At 38.0% G+C, this 24,935-nt stretch overlaps 1 protein-coding gene across 5 annotated transcripts in view; it reads left to right on the forward strand.

Annotated features, from left to right (window-relative positions):
- PPP2R5E (protein phosphatase 2 regulatory subunit B'epsilon) overlaps window positions 1–24,935 on the forward strand; it is a 166,813-nt gene that overhangs the window by 35,835 nt on the left and 106,043 nt on the right. Inside the window, exon 1 of one of the 5 annotated variants that reach the window (XM_066342797.1) lies at window positions 3,386–3,668. The exons of the other annotated variants lie outside the window; for them this stretch is intronic. Within the exon in view, the coding sequence (XP_066198894.1) occupies window positions 3,650–3,668 (19 nt within the window). The 5' untranslated portion in view covers window positions 3,386–3,649. Of the gene's footprint in view, window positions 1–3,385; window positions 3,669–24,935 lie in introns of those variants that run through there. 5 annotated transcript variants of the gene reach the window in all.

The raw sequence follows: 24,935 nt of genomic DNA on the forward strand, positions 1-24,935 counted from the left end.
AACACAAGCCATCTGGCCTGTTCCCAGCCTGCTGCCCCACACCCTGTGTTCTTGAATGGTCTCAGTGCCTATGCTCTATTCATTCCCCCCAAGATGGAAATGAATGTCTTGTCGCCTTAGGGATCAGCTCAAGGGATGGGCTTCCTGAGAGGGGTACATTCCTCTAGAGTTTACGCCTCTGTATATGTGATAGTTTTTAAAAGACTCATCAGTATTAGGAGCTACTCCGAAAAATTTAATTTCTAACAAACTAGCCCATTATTCTCTCATGATAACTTGAGAGCTAATTACCAGTATTTTTACTTTATAGTTCGCAGGTCTCACCCATTCCTGTTAATCCTTATTTCTGGACATGTTCATTTGTTGTTTAATTTTACATTTATGCTGCTACCTTATTTTCATTGAGCTGGTTTTACTCATACACTGTCCCTGTTGGGCTTTTGTGGTGTATGGAATATATAATTCTTAATTTATGGTCCATATTGCTCTTTGGACCATTGCCATATATTGGCCTGCCTTACCTTGAAGGGCTCCCATGTATGGCTTCACAGGTTGTACACTGCATAATGTTATGTGCTGGCCCTCTCTCTCTTTATTTCCATCTTCTTTTTCCAAGTGAGAGGAGGTGAGACAGACAGACTTCCATATACACCTGACCAGGACCCACCTGGCAACCCTTGGCTGGGGCAAATGCTCTGCCCATCTGGGGCCATGCTTGCAACTGAGCTATTATTAGCCCCTGAGGTGGAGGCTCCATGGAGCCATCTTCAGCATCCAGGGGCCAACATGCTCAAATCAATTGAGCCATGGCTGTGGGAGGGAAAGAGAGAGAGAGATAGAAATTAAGAGAGAGAGAAGGGGGAGGGGGAGGGGTGGAGAAGCAGATAGTCACTTCTCTGTGCTCTGACTGGGAATCGAATTGACATTCACATGCTGGGTCAATGCTTTATCACTGAGCCAACTGACCAGGGCCTGGCCCTCTGTCTTTTAATGTAGAAAATAATCCTTTTTTCTCAATAAGGTTTTAAGTGCATTGGAAGTAGGAATAATTTAGGTTTTTGTGTTCTCCATAGTACCCAGTAGCTATTTATATTCAATTTATTTCTTCTCATATTTTCAAAATCAATTTTATACATAGAGAAATGTGGTGGTACTATTTTATCATTTATTTAAAAAAATACTATACTAATAGAAATGACTTAAGGATAGCTAGCCACAGTATTAATTGATGAATATTTAAAAAAAATTATTTTTAGAGTTCTTTTCTACCAGTGCTTCATTTATATTATAATTTAATAAGTTTGTGACAAGTAATATTTTAAGTCGTTAAAATATATTGATTGAATGTTGTCTTATGGAATATACTGTTATTAAAGGAGATTTTTTTTTTTTTACAGAGACAGAGTCAGAGAGAGGGATAGATAGGAACAGACACACAGGAATGGAGAGAGATGAGAACCATCAATCATGAGTTTTTCTTTTTCTTTTTTTTTTTTTAAATTTTTATTTATTCATTTTAGAGGAGAGAGAGAGAGATTGAGAGAGAGAGAGAGAGAAGGGGGGAGGAGCAGGAAGCCTCAACTCCCATATGTGCCTTGACCAGGCAAGCCCAGGGTTTTGAACCGGCAACCTCAGCATTCCAGGTCAACGCTCCATCCACTGCGCCACCACAGGTCAGGCAATCATGAGTTTTTCGTTGTGACACCTTAGTTGTTCATTGATTGCTTTCTCAGATGTGCCTTGACCGCGGGCCTTCAGCAGACCGAGTAACTCCTTGCTCAAACCAGCGACCTTGGGTCCAAGCTGGTGAGCTTTGCTCAAACCAGATGAGCCTGTGCTCAAGCTGGCGACCTCGGGGTTTCAAACTTGGGTCCTCCGCATCCCAGTCCGACGTTCTATCCACTGCGCTACCACCTGGTCAGGCTAAAGGAGATTTTGATGTAAGGATTTTAGTTAGAAGCCTTGAATTTTTTCTGAGTGTTGCCAAAAAAAAAAAAAAAGAAAAAAAGATACAAGTTGTTCATATGTGTTTTTGGTCTTTTTCTAAAAAAGAGAAAAGAGAACTTTTTTAGAGTTACAAATCATATACGTATGTATTATTGTAGAAAATAAAAACAAATATAACGGAAGGAGGTAAAGGTCATCTTTACACTCAGCTCCAGAGATGATCACCATTTCAGACGTTTTGGTGTGAATTCTTCAAGCTCCCCCCACCCCCCTGCCCCGGAGTGGGGTGGTGGGGTGGTGGTGACAGTAGCTATGTTTGTATGGGTTCATGGTCTTGAAAATAATTCTGAATTTATTTGGAAGTAAAAAAATTTTTGGAAGGAGTTAATTCTATCTTATTCCAGTTTTGTTAACTAGTCTGGTAAAAGTTTTAACAGTCATCACTATGGATAATTTATATTAATTTGCCTTTTTGTCAAGTCAACTTGAGTTATTAGTTTATTTAATCAGCAATACATCTAGTCCGATCAGTGCTCGTTCAATCGCAACACTGAAATGTAAAGAATATAAAGCAGTATTTGCCTAGAATATTAGGTAGTAGTATATGCTTCTGCCTCAATACTCTTTTGTCTCCATTTTGGGAAACACTGACTTATTTTATTTTAATGACTTTACATAGAGTGAAGGCTGGGTGGTGAGAAGTACCAATTCATAGTTGCTTCGCTTTAGTTGTTCATTGCTTACTTGTTATGTGTGCTTTGACCAGGCAAGCCCAGGGTTCCGAACCAGCGACTTCAATATTCTAGGTTGACGCTTTATCCACTGCACCACCACAGGTCAGACTGACTCTTTTTTTTTTTTTTTTTTTAAATATTGAAAACTGAGTCAGCACATTTTTTCTTGTAGTTTGGGGGTAGAGATTGTACATGTACAGTTTCTCTGAGTAATGATATATGATGTTCACATTTCTCTAATTCTTTATCTTTCCAGTCTTCTGGGCAGAAAGAATCCAAGTCCCTGCTGGCTAGTGCCAGTACAGATTCTTTGTGTTCATGGAAGGGGTATGGTGTAGTGGGAGAGAACAGGCTTTGGAGATTTGATGCTTTATACCTGTGTCTTACCTGTAGGGAGATCCTGACCCCTTTGAGTTAGTTAACTCATTTATAAAATGGGTCTAAACCTAAACACAAAAGATTAATTTGATGGATAAATGTGATAACCAGTTTCTCACCCTACTTTATTTTCCACTTCCTGCCCACCCTGTTTCATTCCCCACTTCCTGTCCACGCCCTACCATGAACATGCCTCTTTGTGATGACCAACAGGCATGAATCATCTTGAACTTCCTCAACTTCCTGTCCCATCTCTTGTCTTTTATGTATCCAATTATGTTCTCTCTCATTTCAGTGCAGACCGTGTTCTTCCTCCTGTTCAGTACTCATTCTTCTGTCTGTGCTCTGGATGTATCTCTGCTGTTTCTAGTTCTTGCTCCATGGTCATCCTGCTATTATTTGGTTTTCTTCTTCCTTCTCCTTTTCTTCTTGGTGAACTTTTACTGCTCCAGCAAGGTGGAGCTCAGGTGTCACCTGTAGGAGGCCTGTGACTTCCCTGACCTCAGGGAGGTGCCCCTCCTCTGTCTGCTCACAGCATCCCCAGCACTCTTATAGCACCCTTCGCACAATGGTATTTGTGGTTTATTTGCATGGTGTCCTCACTACAAGGTAAGCTCCCTAAGGGCCATGACTGTGTATCTTCTTTGCCTTGTATAGGGCCTATGCGAATGCATCAGATAAGTGGGATGAGTGGTGAATGAATAGCTCTCAGAAAAAAAAAAATCATGTTTAGGAGCAGTATCTAAAGGGGATTTAAGATCAGGACTCTGGAGTCAGACTGTGTAAGTTCATACTACACAGCTTAGCCACTTAGCAGCGTGCCCTTTGGCAAGTGTCTCAGTCGCAGTTTTTCTCCAATGGGGCTAATAATAACAGTATTTATTTTATAAGGTTGCAGTGAGAATTAAGTAAGCAAACAAATTGGTGCTACGAGCATTATGGCATACAGTGAGTGCTCTCTAAGAATTAGCTATTTATTATTATTACTATTATGGTATTTCACGAGCTTTCAAGTACCTTCTGATAATTTTATGATAGTCTACTGCTAATTTTGGTTTAATAAAATCTCAACCTGGTAACATTTATCCTTCCTATGAATAATATTTGATTATCTTAGAAGTGTTTTCATTACATCATGTTTCATTGGTCCTCATGACAAGTGAGGGAGTGAGGAGAATGAGTATTATCACCCTGAGAACGCAAGGGAAACTTCAGATGGTTAGAGGCAGGGCCAGCACTTCCTGCCTCTAAAGCCAGTAGTACCCTCATGTTGCATTTATGGTTACTTTAAAAGAAAAAAAAAACTTAAAAAATAATTGTAGGCTTAAAGTTGCAAAAATAGTCATAGACTTCAAACTGCTTCCCCTAATATTAGCAGTTTATATATAACCATCATCTCCATTTTTCCCCCGAGTGTGGTTCAGTTCTGAATATATCTCACCACTATCTTTTTAAAAAATAGCTTTATTGAGATATACTTTGCTTACCATGCAGTTCATCTATTTAAAAGGTACAATTTATTAGTTGTTAGTATATTCACAGGTTTATGTAACCATGTCCATAGTCTAACTTTAGAACATTTTTATCACCTAAAAAGAAACCCCATACCCATTCATAGTCACTCCCGTTTCTCTCACTACCCCTCCCCCCAGCCCCTGGCTATCACTAATCTGCTTTTTGTCTCGCTGGATTTGCCTAGTCTGCACATTTCAGTATAATTTCTAACAACTCTGTATCTTGTTAGTATTTTCTTTGCAGCCTCTGGAGCTACCCTGCCTGGGTTTAAATCCTCTCTCTTTCCTTGTAAGAGTGTGACCGTGATTTGCCCTTTAATTTGTGTCTGCCTTGGTTTCCTAGTTTATGACGTGGGGGATAATAATAGTATCTATATATGGGCTTGTAAGAATTAAATAAGTTAATGTGTGGAAAGCACTTAAACTGTATCTGTTTCCAATAAGTACTCTATAAATTTAGCTGTGTTATTATGCTAGGATCTGTCATATTTCTAATGAATTTATTTTGTAGTTTTCCATATTGGTATTTATTGTTTCTATGTTGACATAGAACAGCTAACTTTTTAAGTATGTAAAAATTATTCAAGTCAGTTTGAATATTGTGTGAATTCTGAACTCCTAAGTCCTGAGTTTAGAATTTAGTCTTTGTAAAGTATATATTTCTATCGTAAAGACTTAGTTGGTGAAGAAAGGCACCATTTGGCAGTGCAATTACACATCTTCATTTGGCAGCTTGGTGTATTTATTTGAATGAGAGATGGTACACCCATCTGATTTAAAGTAAATCTAGGGCATTGGATTCTGAAACTCAAGTTGTACTTTCACCAGAGTAAGTTTGGTTCTTGAATGTTGCATTTGAAACTATTTTTTTTTAAAAAATTGATTTTAAAGAGAGGAAGAGAAACAGAGAGGTAGGAAGAGATAGGAATATTGATCTGTTTCTGTCTGTGTCCTGACCGGGATCGAACTGCTGCCCTCTGTGCTTCGGGATGATGCTCTGACCAACTGAGCGGTCTTGGCCAGGGCTGAAGCTAAGTTTTTTTTTGTTTTGTTTTGTTGTGTTTTTTTGTATTTTTCTGAAGCTGGAAACGGGGAGGCAGTCAGACAGACTCCCGCATGTGCCCGACCGGGATCCACCCAGCATGCCCACCAGGGGGAGATGCTCTCCCCATCTGGGGTGTTGCTGTGTTGCAACCAGAGCCATTCTAGCGCCTGAGACAGAGGCCACGGAGCCATCCTCAGCGCCCAGGCCAACTTTGCTCCAATGGAACCTTGGCTGTGGGCGGGGAAGAGAGAGACAGACAGGAAGGAGAGGGGGAGGGGTGGAGAAGCAGATGGGCGCTTCTCCTGTGTGCCCTGGCCTGGAATCGAACCCGGGACTCCTGCATGCCAGGCCGATGCTCTACCACTGAGCCATCCGGCCAGGGCTTGAAGCTAAGTTTTTAGAACACATTTCTCATAGACTTCCAAGGTCAAAGAGGAGATGTGTTCCTACAAGAATGATTCACAGTGCCCAAAACATGTACCGCCACCACCTTCATAGATGGGAAAATTCTGAGGTTCAGTTTAAGTGATCTGTAGGATAGTGGAATGAAGCGTGAGAAATATCTGTTTGAAATCGTTATCATTGTTAAAATAATTTTCAATATAAATGGGAATCAAATCTTGATAGGACACATGAGTGGGATTGTGAAATACTAGATAAGACACTGGAGATGCTGAGCTAGGAACCAGAAGTTCTTGCTTCCAGTCAGCTGAACAAGGTCTGGAGAATGCCACTTATGTTCTTTGGGCTGCAGTTTCCTCATCTGTAAAATGAGACAGTGAGACCAGAATATATGGTCTCTTGGGGCTGACCCAGAGCAAAAAGTATTTGGTTTGTTTCTCATAACAACAAATAGAATACTACCAAACGTTGATCAATTAATTCTCTGTGCATTAGCAAGGGAAAGATATGGAAGAGAAATCTATAAATTTGTGATTTTACTGCTCTTTTTTCATATCATTCCTACCCCGCCCCTTCTAGTTCCACAATGAGGTGGCTATTTTATGATTGCTATTTTTGCATTTCTGCTGCATGTAGTCATCTCTTTTGCCGGCAGCTCCGACCTGTAATACCTTCAAAATCTTAAAAGGTTTTAGTTCCTGTGCCTGCGGCTGGGCAGTGGAGCTCAGGACTAAAACCAGCCTTCTCTGTGGTGGTAGAAATGGAAGTTCGTATGTTCTCTGTTCTGGTGTGTCCCCAGCCTTTTTTTAGAGTAACTTCATTTCTTAAACATTGCCTATGAAATACATTTTTGTATATAAATGATTTTTGTGCCTAATTTTGATTTTAAATCTGGAATTTTACTTTTATAAGGGAAAAACAGATTGGTATCAGACACAAATTTTCATCTAAGATTTCACATATTTAAAGAGCCGTTCTTTTTGTAACTAGGCAGTTTTATATTTCATGTTCTTTGCCAGTGGTTCCTAAATGTGGGCTCCAAAAGCTGGAGATGTATATGAAGTTATTGTAAGAGGTCAGTCATCTATATGAATCTCTAAACTGTAGACTAAATAAATAATAGGCCTCGGGCATAAATATAGAAGTGTTTTTCAAATATATATGTGTTTATGATAACTAAAGCCCAGATTTATTTAAAATCGTGTACTGAATTCATAAAAATCATTTGTCATGTATTTTTTTTAATTTATTTTTTTTACAGATAGAGAGTCAGAGAGAAGGATAGATAGGGACAGACAGACAGGAACGGAGAGAGATGAGAAGCATCAATCATCAGTTCTTCGTTGCAACACCGTAGTTGTTCATTGATTGCTTTCTCATATGTGCCTTGACAGTGGGCCTTCAGCAGACCGAGTGACCCCTTGCTCGAGCCAGCGACCTTGGGTCCAAGCTGGTGAGCTTTGCTCAAACCAGATGAGCTCGCGCTCAAGCTGGCGACCTTGGGGTCTTGAACCTGGGTCCTTGGCATCCCAGTCCGATGCTCTAGCCACTGTGCCACCACCTGGTCAGGCTGTCATGTATTTTTTTAATGATATCAGTGATACAGTTACTAGCATATAAAGATCCAAGAATACTTTATTTTATCTAATTTTTCAAGATTTTATTTATTTATTTTACAGAGAGGGGAGTGGGGTGTGGGGTAGTGAGAAGTAGCAAATCTTAGTTGCTTCACTTTAGTTGTTTATTGCTTGCTTCTTGTTTGTGCCTTTTTGAGCTGGCGACCTCAGCGTTCCAGGTCAATGCTCTATCCACTGCGCCACCACAGGCCATACAGATTCAAGAGTACATTAAAACCTCCCAAATTTATATATCTGAAGCTTGGAAAACATTATTCTTTAAAACCATGTCAAGAAGTTAGTGAAATGATCACAGTATCCAACTGATATGCATGTGTTTAGAAGTACGGTATGTGTGTATTAAGTAGTTTCTATTTTCAGTTAAACTTAAGAAATTTAAACAAACTTTGTGTTTTCATTTAATAAATAACATATGTTTGTCTCTTTAAAGGATTTAGAGTATTGGGTCTCAAGACACAATGAGAAACATTCAAGAAAACCCCTCAAAACATGGCTGATTAAAAAAAAAATTTATTCCCTGCTGTTCTTTTGAAGAGTAGTTGATTGAGAATGCTTTATAGGGGTCGGGAACCTATGGCTCGTGAGCCAGACGTGGCTCTTTTGATGGCTGCATCTGGCTCACAGACAAATTTTTAATAAAAAAATGACGTTAAAAATATAAAACATTCTCATGTATTACAATCCATTCATTTCCTACCACTCATGTTCATGGTTGTGGGTGGCTGGAGCCAATCACAGCTGTCCTCCGGGACAACACCAAATTTTTATTGGATAATGCTTAATGTACACGGGTCGTTGTATGGCTCTCATGGAATTATATTTTAAAATATGTGGCATTCATGGCTCTCTCAGCCAAAAGGGTTCCCGACCCCTGCTTTATGAGTTCCTTGGAGATTTTTTTTCCCTCCTTTTTTGTACATGGATAGCAAAGGAGTTTCTTCAGTTTTTTCCTGATTAGGTTGATGGAGATGGAGTCAGTAAACATTTCCTGGAAGTTCACCAGGAAGTTTTTTTTTTCTGTGACAGAGACAGAGGGACAGAAAGGGACAGACAGACAGTAAGAGAGAGATGAGAAGCATCAACTCCTTGTTGCTGCACCCTAGGTGTTCATTGATTGCTTTCTCATATGTGCCTTGACCTTAGGGCTACAGCAGACAGAGTAACCCCATCCATGCTCAAGACAGTGACCCTGGGCTCAAGCTGGTGAGCCTTGCTCAAACCAGATGAGTCCACACTCAAGCTGGTGACCTCAGGGTTTCAAACCTGGGTCCTCCACAACCCAGTTCAATGCTCTATCCACTGTGCCACTGCCTGGTCAGGCGAAAAAACATGGCTGATTTTTAATATTAAAGCTATCTAATTTATAAGGAAAAGGTAATAACCTCATTTCTGATAAGATGATTTTGTTGACTAAATTGGCATTGTGCCAAAAATACAACAAATTATAGAACTTGAATTTAGTATTGCCAAAAGTTCCTCAGATGTATTATCTTCTAGGGCAATTAAGAAAATGAGATTTCTTGATATTTATGACAAAAACAAAACAAAACCCCCCTGACAATGAAGAAGTGATACCAGGTGATGCCACTAAGATGAGTGTGTTTCCGGCCATGAAAGGAGCAGTGTTCTGTGACAGCTTACAGTGATCACTGACTTACTTTCCAGTTTCTGGGTAAACTTTGAATAAGTTCATATGCTTATACCCAGTTACTTAGCCTGTATACTGTAAGCTACTTTTGGAGGGGGAAGAGGTGTGGTTTATCCAGAGATGGTGCTGGTCAAGAAAGAAAGGGTTTATGGCCTTTAGAGGTGGAGCCAAGTTATATAAAATCCCATGGAGCCAGTCTTCACATCCAAGGTTCTAATTGAATGAAGACATGCAAGGTTATTTTGTCATATTGTTCTTTCAAAGGGAAGGAAATACTATCACACTCAAATATTTATGTGCAGCTCTATGTAAAATGTTTAGAAATGGTATCATATGGGGATTGTATATTTGTGATAAGTGCCTGAATCAGGTTAAAATGCCACAGATAAATGGGAAAACTTAAGCAGGAAGCAATAGATATAGTTTATTTTTTAGCAATTTAGAGCGTTCCATTTAGAAGTAGTTAAACTGTCTAGAGCCAGGGCAGAAAGAGGGATGCTCTGGTGGTTTAAAGGCCACAGCTATTATGGTGAGTGCCTGACATTTTGTTTTGAAGTGTGTCTGTTCGTTTATTTTGGAACCAGAAAATTTTCTGGGACAAGTGCCTTTTTCACTGTGCACCCAGATGAAATAGTTTGCTATTTAAAATCTGGAATTGGGATTTTAATTTTTATTAATTGTCAGGTCTGTCAGTCTTTCAGACGTTTGATTCTTTGGCTATTCATTCAGGATTTAGGTAGGAGAGGAAATTAAAATTATTTAAATTTGATTGCATATGAACAGATTCTGCTTAAGCATTTATTAAAATGAACATTCTATTAAATTAAACTACTTCTCTGGATACCTTCTTAGTTGGTAATTGGTTATGGCTCAAGGGGGTAGTCGAGTGAAGTTTCTAACTCTTTGAAGTTGTTTTCGCCTTATATAACTTGCTTGAAGGTTCAGCATTGTCAGTGTAATGTTGGTGGACAAGTGGTGAACCCCAATGTGTGACACAAGAATTATCCACAAAGCTTGATTTATAGGAAAAGTGACATTTGCAAAAGAAAGTTTTTAAGCCTTAAGTTAGAAAAATAAAGACAGCCCAAGTCTAATTTTAAATGTTTCTTGAAAATTATTGTTAATGGCTTAAAAAAATACTTGCTGAAGAAATGAAAACAGATTGGTGTATATTCCTTTTTCTTTGTCTACATCAACCTATGTATATACATGTTTATTTTTTTAAAAATGGGACCCTACTCTCTCTCTCTCTATATATATATGTATATGTAAATAAATACATATATATATATGCATTTATTAACCACTTTTTATATATATGCATATGTATGCATTTATTTACCACTTAAAAGTTTGTCACTTTGTTGCATTTCTTAAAATGGCTAGGCAGGCCCTGGCTGGTGACTCAGTGGATAACGTGTTATCCTGGCACACCAAAGCCACGGGTTCGATTTTGGGTCAGGGCACTTTAAAAAAGCAGTCAGTGAGTACACAACTAAATGGAACAGTGAGTTGATGTTGATGCTTTCTCTCTTTCTCTCAAATCAATGGGGGAAAAAAACAGCTGCTTGTTGAGTGTTTGTGATGCCTGAAATGGCTGGACAGGCTTCCAAGATGTGAATATACAGTAATTTCTTTAAACAGTGTCCTTATTGATAACATTTGTGGTATTTCCAATTCACTGCTGTTGTAAACAGTGCTGTGGGAACTGCTTACTACGTGTCTCTCCTGTGCATAGGTGACTATAACTGTAGGATAGATTCCTAGAAGTGGAATTTTGAGTGAAAAAGTGAAAAGTGGTAGATGCTGCCAAATTGCTTTACAAGTAGCAATTTACATTCCTGCCAAGCGTTTCTTAGAATACCTGTTTTCCCACGGTCCCTGAGTGTTTCTCAGGCCTGTTAATTTTTCCTATTTATGTAGTTCAGAAAGTAGTACCTTTTTATTTTAAAACTGTAAAAAAACACAAACAAATGTGAGTTTAGAAGTTGAAGTATATGTCTTCTGAATAGTTGACCATCTTTATTGGTTAATCTGATAAAGAAAGATGTTTGCAAACTAAATTAATTACTAAGGCAGGAAGTCTCACTTTCACCATATTTGAAATACTCTGTGACATGTGAACCTTGCTTGGCTGATTCATATCCCTAGAATACTTTATTATATCATTACCTTTCATGTTTGGTAGTATTATCAGAAACTGTCAGAAATACTTCTTACCACCTGTGTAGGGCCAACCACTTGAGTGCAACTTGCCACCCTGGATGTAGAGTCAAATGCATTTGATTTGGCTGCTGCGGTGAACCTTTTCAGCTTTTGCTTTGTATCAGTGATTCTCAACTAGGGGTGCTTTTGTCCTCCAAGAGACACTTGGCAATGTCTGGAGACCTTTTTGGCTACCACAACTTTGGTGGAGAGGTTAGGGAAGAGGTTACTCCTGACATCTAGTGGGTTAGAGAGGCCAAGGATGCTGCTAAGTATCCTACAATTTACAGAACATTGTTCACAATAAAGAATTTTCTGGCCCAAAATATTAATAGAGTTGAGGCTGGGAAACTCAACTCTACATGAATCTGAGATTCCTTTAATTAAACCAATTCTGCCCCATTTCCTGCAGCTACATGCTAGGTCTGTCTTTAGTATATCAGGTAACTGGCTGCCTTTTGCTTCCTTTGGGGACTTGGTTATTAGAATTTCTAGCTTTTTTCTTACTTGCTCAGAGATAGAGGCAGTCAGGATTAGATAGATAAAGACTCAACTTCTGAGTTCTGTTAAGGATTTTGGTAATTTCTGTCCTGGAAGAATTGGCTGTTATTATTTTACTAATAAAGACCTTTCCACTCAGATGGAGAATTAAAGCAAACTCTCAGCCAAACAACAACAAAAAACCAGCAAACACAAACAAAACACCTGGTGAACAAGGTGAGCGTAGAGTAATTATCCTTAGTTCACATTTCAAGTTTGTGCTTGACCTGGGCTAGCCTAAAAGAAAACTAACTGGTCTGACTCCCCTGAATTCGTTTCAGTGAAGAGGCTGGGAGAGTCCAAAAGAATGTTTTGAGTCATCAGATCCTTTTTAAAATGCCAGATTCTTTCCATTGGGTTAATTTAAACCTGTTGTGACCCTTTAAAAATCTCCACAAGAGGCCTCAGAGCCGTAATAATATAGAATACTGCTTGTTGAGTGGAAGCCTTTCTAAAGTGCACCTTTATATTTGGCCACATTTCTTATATTATCAACCCTTTTGTAAGAGAAAAACAGGTAGGAATTTTTGGGTCCTTAACAGGAAAGAACAGCTTTTTGGGACAGAAAGTTTCATGAGATATGTTTCCTTTTGAGTAAGAAGGAAGTTCTCCCATTGGAAAATAAGGTATATATTTTTTCTTTCTTTCTGTTTAGGTTTAGGCTAAGCATGTAACGTGTATATCAAGCTATAAAAGTTCAGTGGAATTTATTTAAGCTATATGTTCAGAGTAGTAAGATGTAAGTTTTTGTATATTGAGTAACAGTGAATGATTGGGTTTCTCTTAAGACCACAGAGTAGAAAGGTTCTGGGCTATTCTAGGTTCCAGGGAGGGGGAGGTTATCCCCTTTGTGTTTGTCTTTCTCTTTCCCCTTTGTTTCTTTCATTGTCCTAGTTTTGTGCTCCCCAATAAAAATATGATGTGAACCACGTATGTAATTTTAAATTTTCTAGTAGCTTGATTTAAAAAAGTAAAAAGAAACAGATGAACTTAATTTTAATAATATTTTCCTTTTATGCAGTCTGTCTAAAATATTATCATTTTAATATGTAACAAAAAATGAGGTATTTTACATTTTTTCATAAGAAGTCTCTGAATTTCCATGTGTATTGTATATTTATAATATCTCACTTAGGATTAGTTATATTTCAAATGCTCAATAGCCACATATGGACTAGTGGCTACCATATTGGACAGCTTGTATAGCACAGTCCTTTTTTTCTCCAGCTTTACTGAAGTATGATTGACAAATAAAATTATATATATCTAAAATGTACAATGTGATATTTTGAGATATATATGCATTGTGAAATTACCATAACCAGGCTAATTAAAATACTCATCACCTCACATAGTTAACATTATTTTTGTGTATCGAGAATACTTGAGATCTGTTCTCAGCAAAATCCAAGTATACAGCACATTATTTTTAACTATAATATTAGATCTCTGGAACTCACTTGCTTTACAGCTGAATGCTTGTTTTGTTTGATGAGCATCTCCCCATTTCTGCACCTCCTGGACAGCATAATCTTAATTGGTCTGTTTCTATTCTGCAAGAATTTTACTACCTGTTAAAGGACATGCAGACGAAGATATTAATATACTAGCATATACTTTAAGAAAAAAAGATTTTATAATTAGTAACCTCAACTGCTCGTTTGAGATACTCAAAATATGTAATGTTTCAGCATTGTATTTGATGTCACAAATTGGCCTGAACATTATTGTTTTTGTGAGTGTGCACATACCAATTTTCCAGTGCTGTATATTCCTTAAAAACTGGCAGATAGCTGAGAAAAGTATCATTCAAGGTATATGTATGTGAGGGTGATTTTTATTCACATTAAATTTTAGCGTACTCTGGTAGAAATATTCTGAACCTTAGGAAACTAGTAGATAATTGAAATTAAGAGTTTTGTTGTTGGTGACTAACATTGAGTGGGGAGCTATAGAAATCCAATATAGCTGTTAAGTGCTGTGTTGTCGTTCCCCCTGCTCAAAATAAAGTTGTTGGCCCTGGCTGGTTGGCTCAGCGGTAGAGCGTCGGCCTGGCGTGCCGGGGACCCGGGTTCGATTCCTGGCCAGGGCACATAGGAGAAGCGCCCATTTGCTTCTCCACCCCCACCCCCTCCTTCCTCTCTGTCTCTCTCTTCCCCTCCCGCAGCCAAGGCTGCATTGGAGCAAAGATGGCCCGGGCACTGGGGATGGCTCCTTGGCCTCTGCCCCAGGCGCTAGAGTGGCTCTGGTCGTGACAGAGCGACGCCCTGGAGGGGCAGAGCATCGCCCCCTGGTGGGCAGAGCGTTGCCCCTGGTGGGCGTGCCAAGTGGATCCTGGTCGGGCACATGCGGGAGTCTGTCTGACTGTCTCTTCCCGTTTCCAGCTTCAGAAAAATACCAAAAAAAAAAAAAGAGTTGTTTCTTAACTATAGCTGTCTGCTATACTCTTTAGCAGCCAGGTACGCTTGGTCTCATACATGTGAAAAGAAAAATAAAGAAGAAGAAGAAAAAAAAAATCCATGAAGAAGAACGTGGGCTCTACCTTTAGTAAGACTTTACAAATTGGAGATTGGTGTAAGTTGAATGTCAATTTAACTTCAGTAAACAAAATTGAGTTTTGAGACAAATATAGCAGTGACATTTTAAAAGTGAATCAACAATATTTTGTGCTCATTTTTTACTTTCCAAATATTCTGTAGTCAGCTGATACTATTTTTATAATCAAATAATCCCCCCAAATTAAAAAAACCCCCACCCTTACAGAATAAATATATGTACAAAGCCAAAATCCCAAAACTACCAGTAATACACAAAAGTGAAGAGGTTTAGGGTGGAGGTGGGGGGGATCTTTGACATAGTCAATATGTACGGAGAATGCGGTTTTTATTACTGGGTTTAAAGATGTTTTGAAAGCTGAGTGACCAATTTGTGAAGCAGAAATGATTAAAATTATGGTTAGACCCTCAAAGCCTAGATATTCCTCTGAGGCTTTTATAGGACTCTCTGAAATTCTTTTCCGAAAGCTTTGGATTGATTTCTAAATGCCCACCTCGTCAGCCCAGCCATTGATCCATGTACACTGCCTGCACTTTTCTTTTTAACCATTTTCAAGCTCCTCTTCTTCCCCAAATGACCAAGCTGAAGAAGAAAACACATCTGTTGCTCTGGCAAAAGACCAAACATAGGAATGTAAAAGAGAGGCAAGATAAAGTGTTGTAATTCCAAATCTGATTTCCTAGTGGAATGTAACATTTTTTAAAAAAAAATTTAAAATATTTAAACAATTTGAGCTAATATTTATTTTCACTTTCAAGTAATATGTTTAGTTGGTTGCATTATGGAAACTGAGGCCATGATGTAATAATACTAGGATACTGGTTCTGTATTACTTTTCTGGACAAATAACTTCCTCTGATTATTTCTAAGGTAGAAACTGGCTTCTTAAAGAGCCTGGATACAGGCTAGCTTTATGGGCAGCTGTATTTAAAATACATTATTTGTTATGGACACACATGACTTTGAAATATCTCGGCTCTGTTCATGTTATGTGCAGGTCTCAGGGGTGCTATAGGGACACAAATATAATTAAACATAATTCCAAGAGGGCAGATATTATTACATCATGTAATCTGGTTAAGTACAATCAGAGAGGTATAAGATAGGGACCCTTGCAGTTCACAGGAGAGAGAGATCACAGCAGGCTGAGGGAATCACCAGGCAAGGCTTCATGAAAGAAGTAACATTTGAGAGGGACCTCTTAAGAATGGAGGGAGATGGAGACTGGAAGGAGAAGGGGCAAGGTATTTGATTTGGTCAGATGAGGTGGGGAGGGTGGGTGAGATGATGGAATGAAGGTTTTCTTAGGTCTTTAGTTAAACCACACATAGGTAACAGTTTGGCTGGGCTTAGAGTTTATTGGGGTGGTAGGGAAGGAGGAGGCTGGAAAGCCGAAGTAGGCTAGGAAAGAAAATAGGTGGGGAGGGAAATGGTGGAGTACTGTGGATGTCATGTTTTCTGCCGTCTTACATTCTGATAGATATACTTTAGAAGACTATGGCATTGGTAAGTACTTTTTCATGAGAATTTGCAGTGTGTAATTTAATATACATGTCAAAATAAGAATATTGGCATATGTACATAATAGATCTTTGTGTATGGGTGTGAGTGTGTAACATATTCCAGAAAAGAGTGTTTCTTTGGGGATTTGTTAAAGAACCTAGCATTTGTGCAAATGTTTCCACTTAAGAGCACTATGTAAATAAATTGCTTCCTGGTGGAAATGTTTAAAGAGAGACAGAGAGAGAGAGAGGGAGAAAGCGAGATCCATTCTGATGCCTTCAGCAGCCCCTCTCAGACTCTTGTCTGTATTTCTATTTATCCAGGCTAGAGCTTTCTCCAGTCCAGACCTGCATTTCTAGTTACTCCTTGGTCCCTCAGGCACTTCAAATTCAACAGCCCACATCTCCCTAGGATCTCCTTTCGAGTTTCCCCATTTTAGGGAGTGGCACCACCATCTCCTTTGTGGGTCAAGCTGATCTGGTTGGGCTTGGAGTCTTTGTGCCTCCAGCTGTTCAGTATAGCTTTTTGAGTCTGTCCTGTCTTCTTTCTCCATCACTGCTCTGCTCTGTCATTTCTTGCCTGGCCCTTTGCAAAGCCACCTTTTAGAGCTGCCCAGGTAAACTTTCTGTATCACAGCTCTGTGATAGAAGGCTGATTGGTTCCCAGCCCCGCCTATCTTTCCTCCCCAAATGGAAGCCCTCAGATCTGACCCCTGCCTGCCTCTCTTTCTTGGCTGCTTCCTCCCCCTCATACACTAAGTTGTAGCCACAGGGAGCTGCCTGCGGCAAATGCTCTGGGCTGTTCCTCTCAGTGCCTCACACATGCTCTTTTCTGGGCATGCAGAGCTCTTACTTCCCTGGTGCTTCTGGCCAACTTCTCTTGCTCTCGCAACAGTGACTCAGATAGCACTTCCTCTGGGAGGCACAATTAAGTGCCGTCTCCTCCTTATTCCCATGGAGCCTTGATCAGATCGCATGTTGTACTTATTGCACTGATGTAACTAGGTAAATGTCTGTCTTTTCCACAAGTCTGTGAGCTCACCCTGTTTAGAATTGTAACCCTGCCCCCCTCTATTTCCCTTTCTGCTTTTTATTTTCTTCTGTTGCACCTGTCCCCCTTTAACATACTTTATATGATGTTCTTATATATAATGTTATCTGTGCTCCCATGCTAAAACGTAAATTCTACCAGGCAGGGATCTCTCTCTTTTGTTCACTGCATATCATCAGGGTCTAGAACGGTGTCTGATACATAGGAAATGCTCTGAAATCTTTGTGGAAGGAATGAGTACTTGTATTCCAGGGCCTAGCTAACAGCAGGCATTGGATGAATGAAGCTCTTAATGAACAGTTTATTCTGTTAGACTTTCTGAGGGATATAGCCTATGCCCTGTCTGGTACTTATAAAACAATATAATTAAATACTTTTTAGGTATTTTATGCATTGGAATAAATATGACCTTTTGTAAAGAGCTGGTTTACTCTATTAGTTTCAGATCTCCTAGTCAGCTAGATTTGTTTCATGCCCACTGTCTTAAATAAGCCAAAACTCAATGACCAAACAACTTAGAAAATATTTCATTAAAGTTCATGCTTCCATTGTACCATTTATATAGAGTCCAAAATCACTCAAGCCCCATGGCAGAGTTTTCAAACATTTTTGGTCATATAAACTTGAATGAGGTTTTATATTATTCTGAAAGTTTTTCTTGTATGTTTAGATAATTGCATAGCATGTAATTTCCAGGATGTCGTCAATATTGACATTAAGAGAATGTTTGAGCCCAGCTGGTTACTCAGTTGGTTAGAGCGTCACTCAGAAACGACAAGGTATTGGGTTTGATCCCCCAGTCAGGGCACAGGGGAAGCAACCAATCAGTGCATAACTAAGTGGAACAACAAATGAATGCTTCTCTGTCTCTGTCTCTGTCTCTCTCTCTGTCTTATACTGTTCTTTCTATTTTTGAGGATATTTTAATATTTACAAAAGTAAAACAAGAGAAAGCAAAAAGTCTCTGGAAAATGTTTCCATATGTGTATTTTGGTTTGAGACCATTGTCCTTTGATGTCATTAACACCATTAGTCTTAGTGCGATTAACAAAATAAGGCATTCTTTTAGGTTGAACAAAAGGCATTGCCAATATTTGACTATTTTTGGCCTATAAAAAGTGATAGTGTCATATGATTCAACCTAGCAATATTGAAATGTAGGTATTTGTTTTCCCTCCAAACCAGTTTCTTTTCACTAATTGTTAGGAACAGAGCCTGATGGGTCAAGGAGGATTTTTTCAAGCTTTTTAATCTTCAAACACTATCTTTTTAGAGATTGGTCAGAAAGAATTTTCATTTGCTGTCAGTGTATGCTACATGTTAAATATGCAGCCTCTTTTTACCTTTATTATTCCAAAGACAGAAGTTACATTTTGTTCGGCTCTGTTCGGCTCTTTATCCCTGAGTGTGGGCAACAAACTGGTCAGTTTTAGCCAGGTGCTGAGTGAACAGAAGGGGTGTTGGGCCAGACAGGTGGAGCTGCACCTGAGTAGTACTTGACAAGTTGACTTTAGCAAGAAGCTAATCTTCTAAAGAGCTCAGAGTGTGTATCTGTTGTGTTTTTGTCTTTGTGTGTATGGGAATAATGGGCTGGAGACAGATTCTCTTCTTAATATTTTCTTTAATGAGGAGATTGTGATCTAGAGAAGTGACATGATTAAGCTGCTATCATGATAAGTCAGGTTCTCATGGATTTTCAGTGCATGCTCCATATCTTAGACTGGTTCTCAGAGTGCTGCCCTAGCCAGATTGGCTCTTGTCACCCAGAGTTTCCTGGCTTTCTAGATACATGTGTTACTTTAACAATTTTCAGTTTAACAGGATATTAAGCATTTAATATATTTTTGCCTATTTAGGTATCATATGCCATAAACCACAAAGCTCTGGCTTTGTGATGTATAGAACAAGCCTCTGAATTTTCTTTTTGGAGAGCTCAGTAGTGATCTTTGCCCATGGTACAATTTTCTTTGATACTTCAGCCTATTTAGAACCGTGGAGAACCTTTTTATAAAAACTGCCCACTTTTGCAGTGCTGGTCAACCTGGTCCCTCCTACCCACTAGTGGGCGGTCCAGCTTTCATAGTGGGCCAATCTCGGCGCCGTTTGGTTGCTCGGCTACCACCCACTAGTGGGCGGGAGGGACCAGGTTGACCAGCACTGCAAAAGTGGATGGTTTCTATAAAGGTTAGCCATCAGGGATCTAGAACCTCAGAAATATCAGTATTATTTTGTGGTAACTCACAAATGAATTAAGATGCTCAGCAATGATCTTCAATTAATAATAACGTAATTTGCCTGACCTCTGGTGGCACCGTGGGTAAAATGTCGACGTGGAATGCTGAGGTCGCTGGTTCAAAACCCTGGGCTTGCCTGGTCAAGGCACATATGGGAGTTAATGCTTCCTGCTCCTCCCCACTTCTTTCTCTCTCTTTCTCTCTCTCTCTCTAAAAATGAACAAATAAAATAAAAAAATAAAATAAATCTGTGTAAGTGATCAAGGGATATCAAATAAAAAAATAATAATAATGTACAATAATTTTTATGTCTTGCATTGGATGGAAAAAGCTGCCGTGGTTTAGAACTACTGAGGCATAGGATTTTAGTTTTGTCTGAGTTTTATAGGCTGACTTCCTTGATGTAGTCTGGATGGATGTTTTAAGGTATTCGTTTTTCAAGTTGTTGCCATGTTTGTATTTTCTAAACTAATAAATGAACTTAGGGTCTGGCAAAGATTTGTTTTCATGGTTTTTGAAACATATAAATATAAAATTCAGATCCCATTTGGTTAATATTCTTCATTGTACATTTATTGAAAACTATAAGATCACATAAAAGTAGAGCTCTCCTGGAAAATTTTCTAAGATGGTATTATTTCAATTTTTTTTTTTTTTTTGCTATTTGCAGTGAAGAATTTATTTTATATCCTGAGTCCAATACACACACACACACACACACACACACACACACACACACACACACACACACACAAATAATGTAGAAGTGCACATGTAACCAATATAAAAGTTAAAGGAAGTAGAACTTATTCAGTATGATAGATACAATGGTTTCTATGATGTTCTATTATTCTACTTCATTTTTAAAAATATGGTGTTATAACTCCCTAAATTGATTTTGAAAACAACAAACAATGAAATAGGACATATTTTGTTGTACATATGGCATAAATGCCTTCTAGAAGGAATTTAAAAAATGTTTGTTTTTTTAAATTTCAGTATAGTGAGTATGCAATCTTATAGGTTATACTCGTTTCAGATGTATAAATACAATACAGTAGTTCCTCGTCTATCAAGGGGGTTAGGTTCCAGAATCCCCTGCGATAGGCGAAAATCCGCAAAGTAGCGACCTTATATTTATTTTATTTATATATATGTTAAGGCTTTGTAAACCTCCCCACACTCTTATAAACCTTTCCCACACTTACTTTGCTTATTTTATCACAAAAATAATTAAAAAATAAATGTATAAAAATACCTATATACTGCAAAATCCCGCAATATAGCAAAAAATCCGCGATACAAAATTAGATATATACAATTTAAAAATCTGCGATATAGTGAGACTGTAAAAAGTGAACTGCAATATGGCGAGGGACGACTGTATAGTGATTCAACATTTTTATAGCTTACAATGTGATCACCCACTAATTCTAGTAATCATCAATGTATAAACTTACCACGATATTGTTGATTATATTCCCTTTCCCCTTTCTCTCATCCCCTGCACTTCCCTTCTGGTAGCCATCCCTTTAAGCCTCTGTTTCTATGAGTCTGTTTTTTTTTTTTTGTTTTTAGATTCCACATATAAGAGAAATCATAGTATTTGTCTCTCTCTCATGACTTATTTCACTTAGAATAGTACCCTCCATGTTGTCACAAATGACAAGATTTCATTCTTTTTATTGTTACATAATATTCTAATATATATCTTACATGTTCTTTATCCATTTATCTATCAGTGGCCACCTATGTTGCTTTCATATCTTGGTTGTTATAATGGAAGGAATTTTTGAGAACCTTGTTGAATATCAGTTCCACTATTGTGTCATTTTTCTTCCCTGCCTCCATTATATAAGGTTACTCTATGCCAGGCCTTGTACTTTCTGCCTAAGGCAGATACAGTCCTTATCAAGCCTGGAAGGTTGTTTTCATAAATAATGACAATTGTCTCCTACTGATCTACCATTAATACAATTAGCTAATACTTACCGAGAGCATTTTCCTTGCCAAGTGTTTTACACTCTGTTTTTATTATTTCTAACCACCATTTGCTAGAGAGTGGTATCTTGCTTCCACTGGATGAGGAAACTGAAGCAACCGTTAGTCAGTGATGGAACTGGGAATCTGCTCCAAGTATGCCTGATTCCAGCATGTGCTCTCTTTCCATGGCACCTTTCTGCTTCCTTGTTGAACAGACCTCTTTGGATTACAATTTCCTCATTCTTTAAAAAAAGAAGGTTGGATACTGGATATTAGATTGCTGAGGATCAAAAGTTGTCATTTGGTGTAGAACAAGTTATTTGAAATCAGTAGTCTTGGTGTTCAATTCTATGGGATAGGTATCTGCATCATAAAAACCTTTATTCAGTTTGCTCCTCTTTAGTTTCTTTATTTGTAGTTTCAACGGGTGACTAAGTATTAAGTGAACCAAGTATGAAAGTAAACTGAGCTATGTTTTTGTTGTTGTTGTTATTTCCATATTTAAAGTGGGAAAACAGCCTCAAGAGAATATTTAAGTATCCCAAAGCTAAATCACATTGAATTGTTTGCCTGCATTTTGCTTAAGAACAATATCAACCAGAACTTATTATTTCTCCTATAAATTTTTGGATGTTGAACTCCAGTTTATATGTGTGATAAATGTTTTGTTCAATAGGATCTGGTAGTGGATAGGGGAGAAACTTAACCGTAGGGCTCCCTGACATTTATACTTCTCTTTGAAAGGGCTTGCCTTACAGTGGGGATTTGTACTTACTTGACAGTTAATTTTTCAGATGATATGTCTAACTTCTCTTTCCCTATTTTTTCTTATTCTTCTCCCCTTCTCATCAACATTCTCTGTCACTGCATTTTATTTCTTACACGAAGAAATCAGTGAGATGATAGGAAAAAACATTTTATCACAAAGATTATAAAATAAACCTCTGAGCAGCCTTCTTTTAGCTTGACCATTCTTTCTGAAAGCTTTAACTTTCTTTTTCTTTTGATCCTAGTTCCTGCTTCTTCCCAGTTTCCGTTTGCTTTCCTCACCCCCCCCCCCCCCATTTCCTTTTTTTTACTTGATTGTTGTGGGGATTGAATTATCTTGGTAATAATTACTAGTATTTATGGAGTGTTTATCATGTGTCAGGCATTATTTTGAGTGTTTACTTAAATGTGTGCCCTTTTTTTTTTCTTATGAGAGAGAGAGAAAAAGGGAGAGAGATGAGAAGCATCACTTCATTGCGGCACCTTAGTTGTTCATTGATTGCTTTCTCATATGTGCCTTGAATGGGGGTGGGGAGTGGGGATTTGGGGGCTGTGCTCCAGCCAAGCCAATGATCCCTTGCTCAGCCAGCGACCTTGGGCCTCAAGCCAGCGACCATGGAGGTCATAGTCTAGGATCCCATGCTCAAGCTGGTGAGCCCACGCTCAAGCCAGATGAGCCCGACTCAAGTCAGTGACCTCAGGATCCTCAGCATCCACTACATTTTATCCACTGCGCCACAGGCTAAATTAGCCCATTTCACCCACCTGTGATGAAGAGCGAGCAAGGGCTCTGTTGCTGGGTTTCTCCCTAACTGCCAATGTGACCTTGGACAAAAAATATTTAGTCTCTGTTTATCTTAGTTTCTCCATTTATGAAGTGTGGGGTTGTGAGATAATTTCTGTAAACCACATAGAACATTGCCTGTCTCACTTATACAGACTCAGTAAATGCTGCCATTATTATATTTTGTTGTTATAGTTCAAGCAGATTGGAAGTTAGTTCCTGGAATGTATTGAATGCTCAGTAAATAGTAGTTATTCATATTATTTAATATACTGCATTGCATATTTGCTTTTTAATGGTGAATTAATTTTGGCTGAGGCAAATGTGAAGTAGTAGTATTCTTATATGCTATCTTAATTTCTAAATGAGAATTTTTTTTTTTTTTTTATGAAATGATGCACACTGATGGTTTGTGGTTAAGATCCAAGTATTTAGTAGATACTGTGGACATCATAACGGCTTCTCCTGAGAGCAACCCATTGAATTAAATGGGTATTGGTGGGAAGATTTGGTGCTTGCAAATAAGCATTTTAAAATGAGATGTATCGAGTTCTTTTGTTGTGTGTATTAAAGTCATACAACAAACAAACTCTCTAATATTTTATAGTCTTCTAAATAATCAACTTGTTCTTTGATTTTCAGCTGTTAGTGAATACTGGGTAGGTATAATAAAGTAACTTTTTATTTAGTGAGGTTTGTACTAAATAAATTATCTTATTCATGGATGTCATGAATAAGTAATTTATAGATTACTCTATGACTACTAATTATTAATGGGATTGAAATCAGTGGAATTTCTAAGAAAGGATAAAAACACACTGGCCACCAGTAGTCTATAATGAGTTCTGTGTACTCATTAAGAAAAATAATACACTAACATAATGAATGAACTGTCAAAATGGCTTTCTAGTAACAGACCAGTATAAGTAAGACATTGAATGCCTTAGAACTGATAATCATAGCATAACTAATATTTATATTACTTGAGTGAATAGTTGAGTCTGTTTTTGAAGTCAGAGTGTGGTATGTGATGTATGAATTAACTCCAGCAGGGATTTGAAAACCTGTTCGTTGAAGGCTATAGAATATAAACTTCAGTGGAAGGAGCAGCAGGCTTCTTGTAACCTACAAGACATAGATTTGAATATGGCCTGTTACTTACTATGTGTATAGTTTTGAGCAAATTTTGACTCTGTGGTGCAACTTAGTTTCCTCAATTGCGAGATGAATATCAAATCTAGCCAGCCTAGCTCATAGTTTTGTTAGGATCATTAAGTGAATAGTGAATTTTGAAAATGCCTTGAAAAACTTTTCCATGCTATACAAATATAAATTAGCATCAGTTCTACTTTCAAATGCAAGGGTGTTGTTTGGGGAGTGTTCTGGCTCCAGTTTTTGTTTATGGGTTTAATTTTTTGTTTGGGTTCATCAGTGGTAAGTATCATAATCCTTCATTTTTTTGACTAAATTGAAGTGAAGATTATATGTATTTGTATCTGGCTATATGGACATATGCATATGATAACAGTGTTTTTCATGATGCTGTAATTAAATATGTATCATAGTTTCCACTGTAAACTTCCCTTTGGGTATTTTTGTTTTGTTTTTGTTTTTTTCATTTTAGCTTGGCTTTCTTGTGGGATAAAATTATAGGGCCTGAATGTTTTTGGATGGAAACTTTATTTTGTTTTATAAAAAGGGAATGAATGCATGCTATTAAAAACTGCGTGTCCTTTCTTGCATTGTATAACATTTTATCATAAAAGTTTAAAAAACATTTGCATTTTTATTAATTTAATAATTTTAAAATGTATCAGATACTGTGATACTCATAAGTATTTCTTTGCTGTTGTAGTTTTTCCTCTTAAAACAAGCACTGTCTTTATTGCATTATCTAAGAATGTAAATCATGTTCATAAACTAATTATAAGATAAAAAGATCAGTGATATTTTGAACATCTGGATACCTATCCCAAGTTAAGAAAAAATAAATTGCTTATAATTTGT

This window comes from Saccopteryx leptura, chromosome 6 (assembly GCF_036850995.1).
Source record: "Saccopteryx leptura isolate mSacLep1 chromosome 6, mSacLep1_pri_phased_curated, whole genome shotgun sequence".
Classification (NCBI taxonomy): Eukaryota; Metazoa; Chordata; class Mammalia; order Chiroptera; family Emballonuridae; genus Saccopteryx; species Saccopteryx leptura.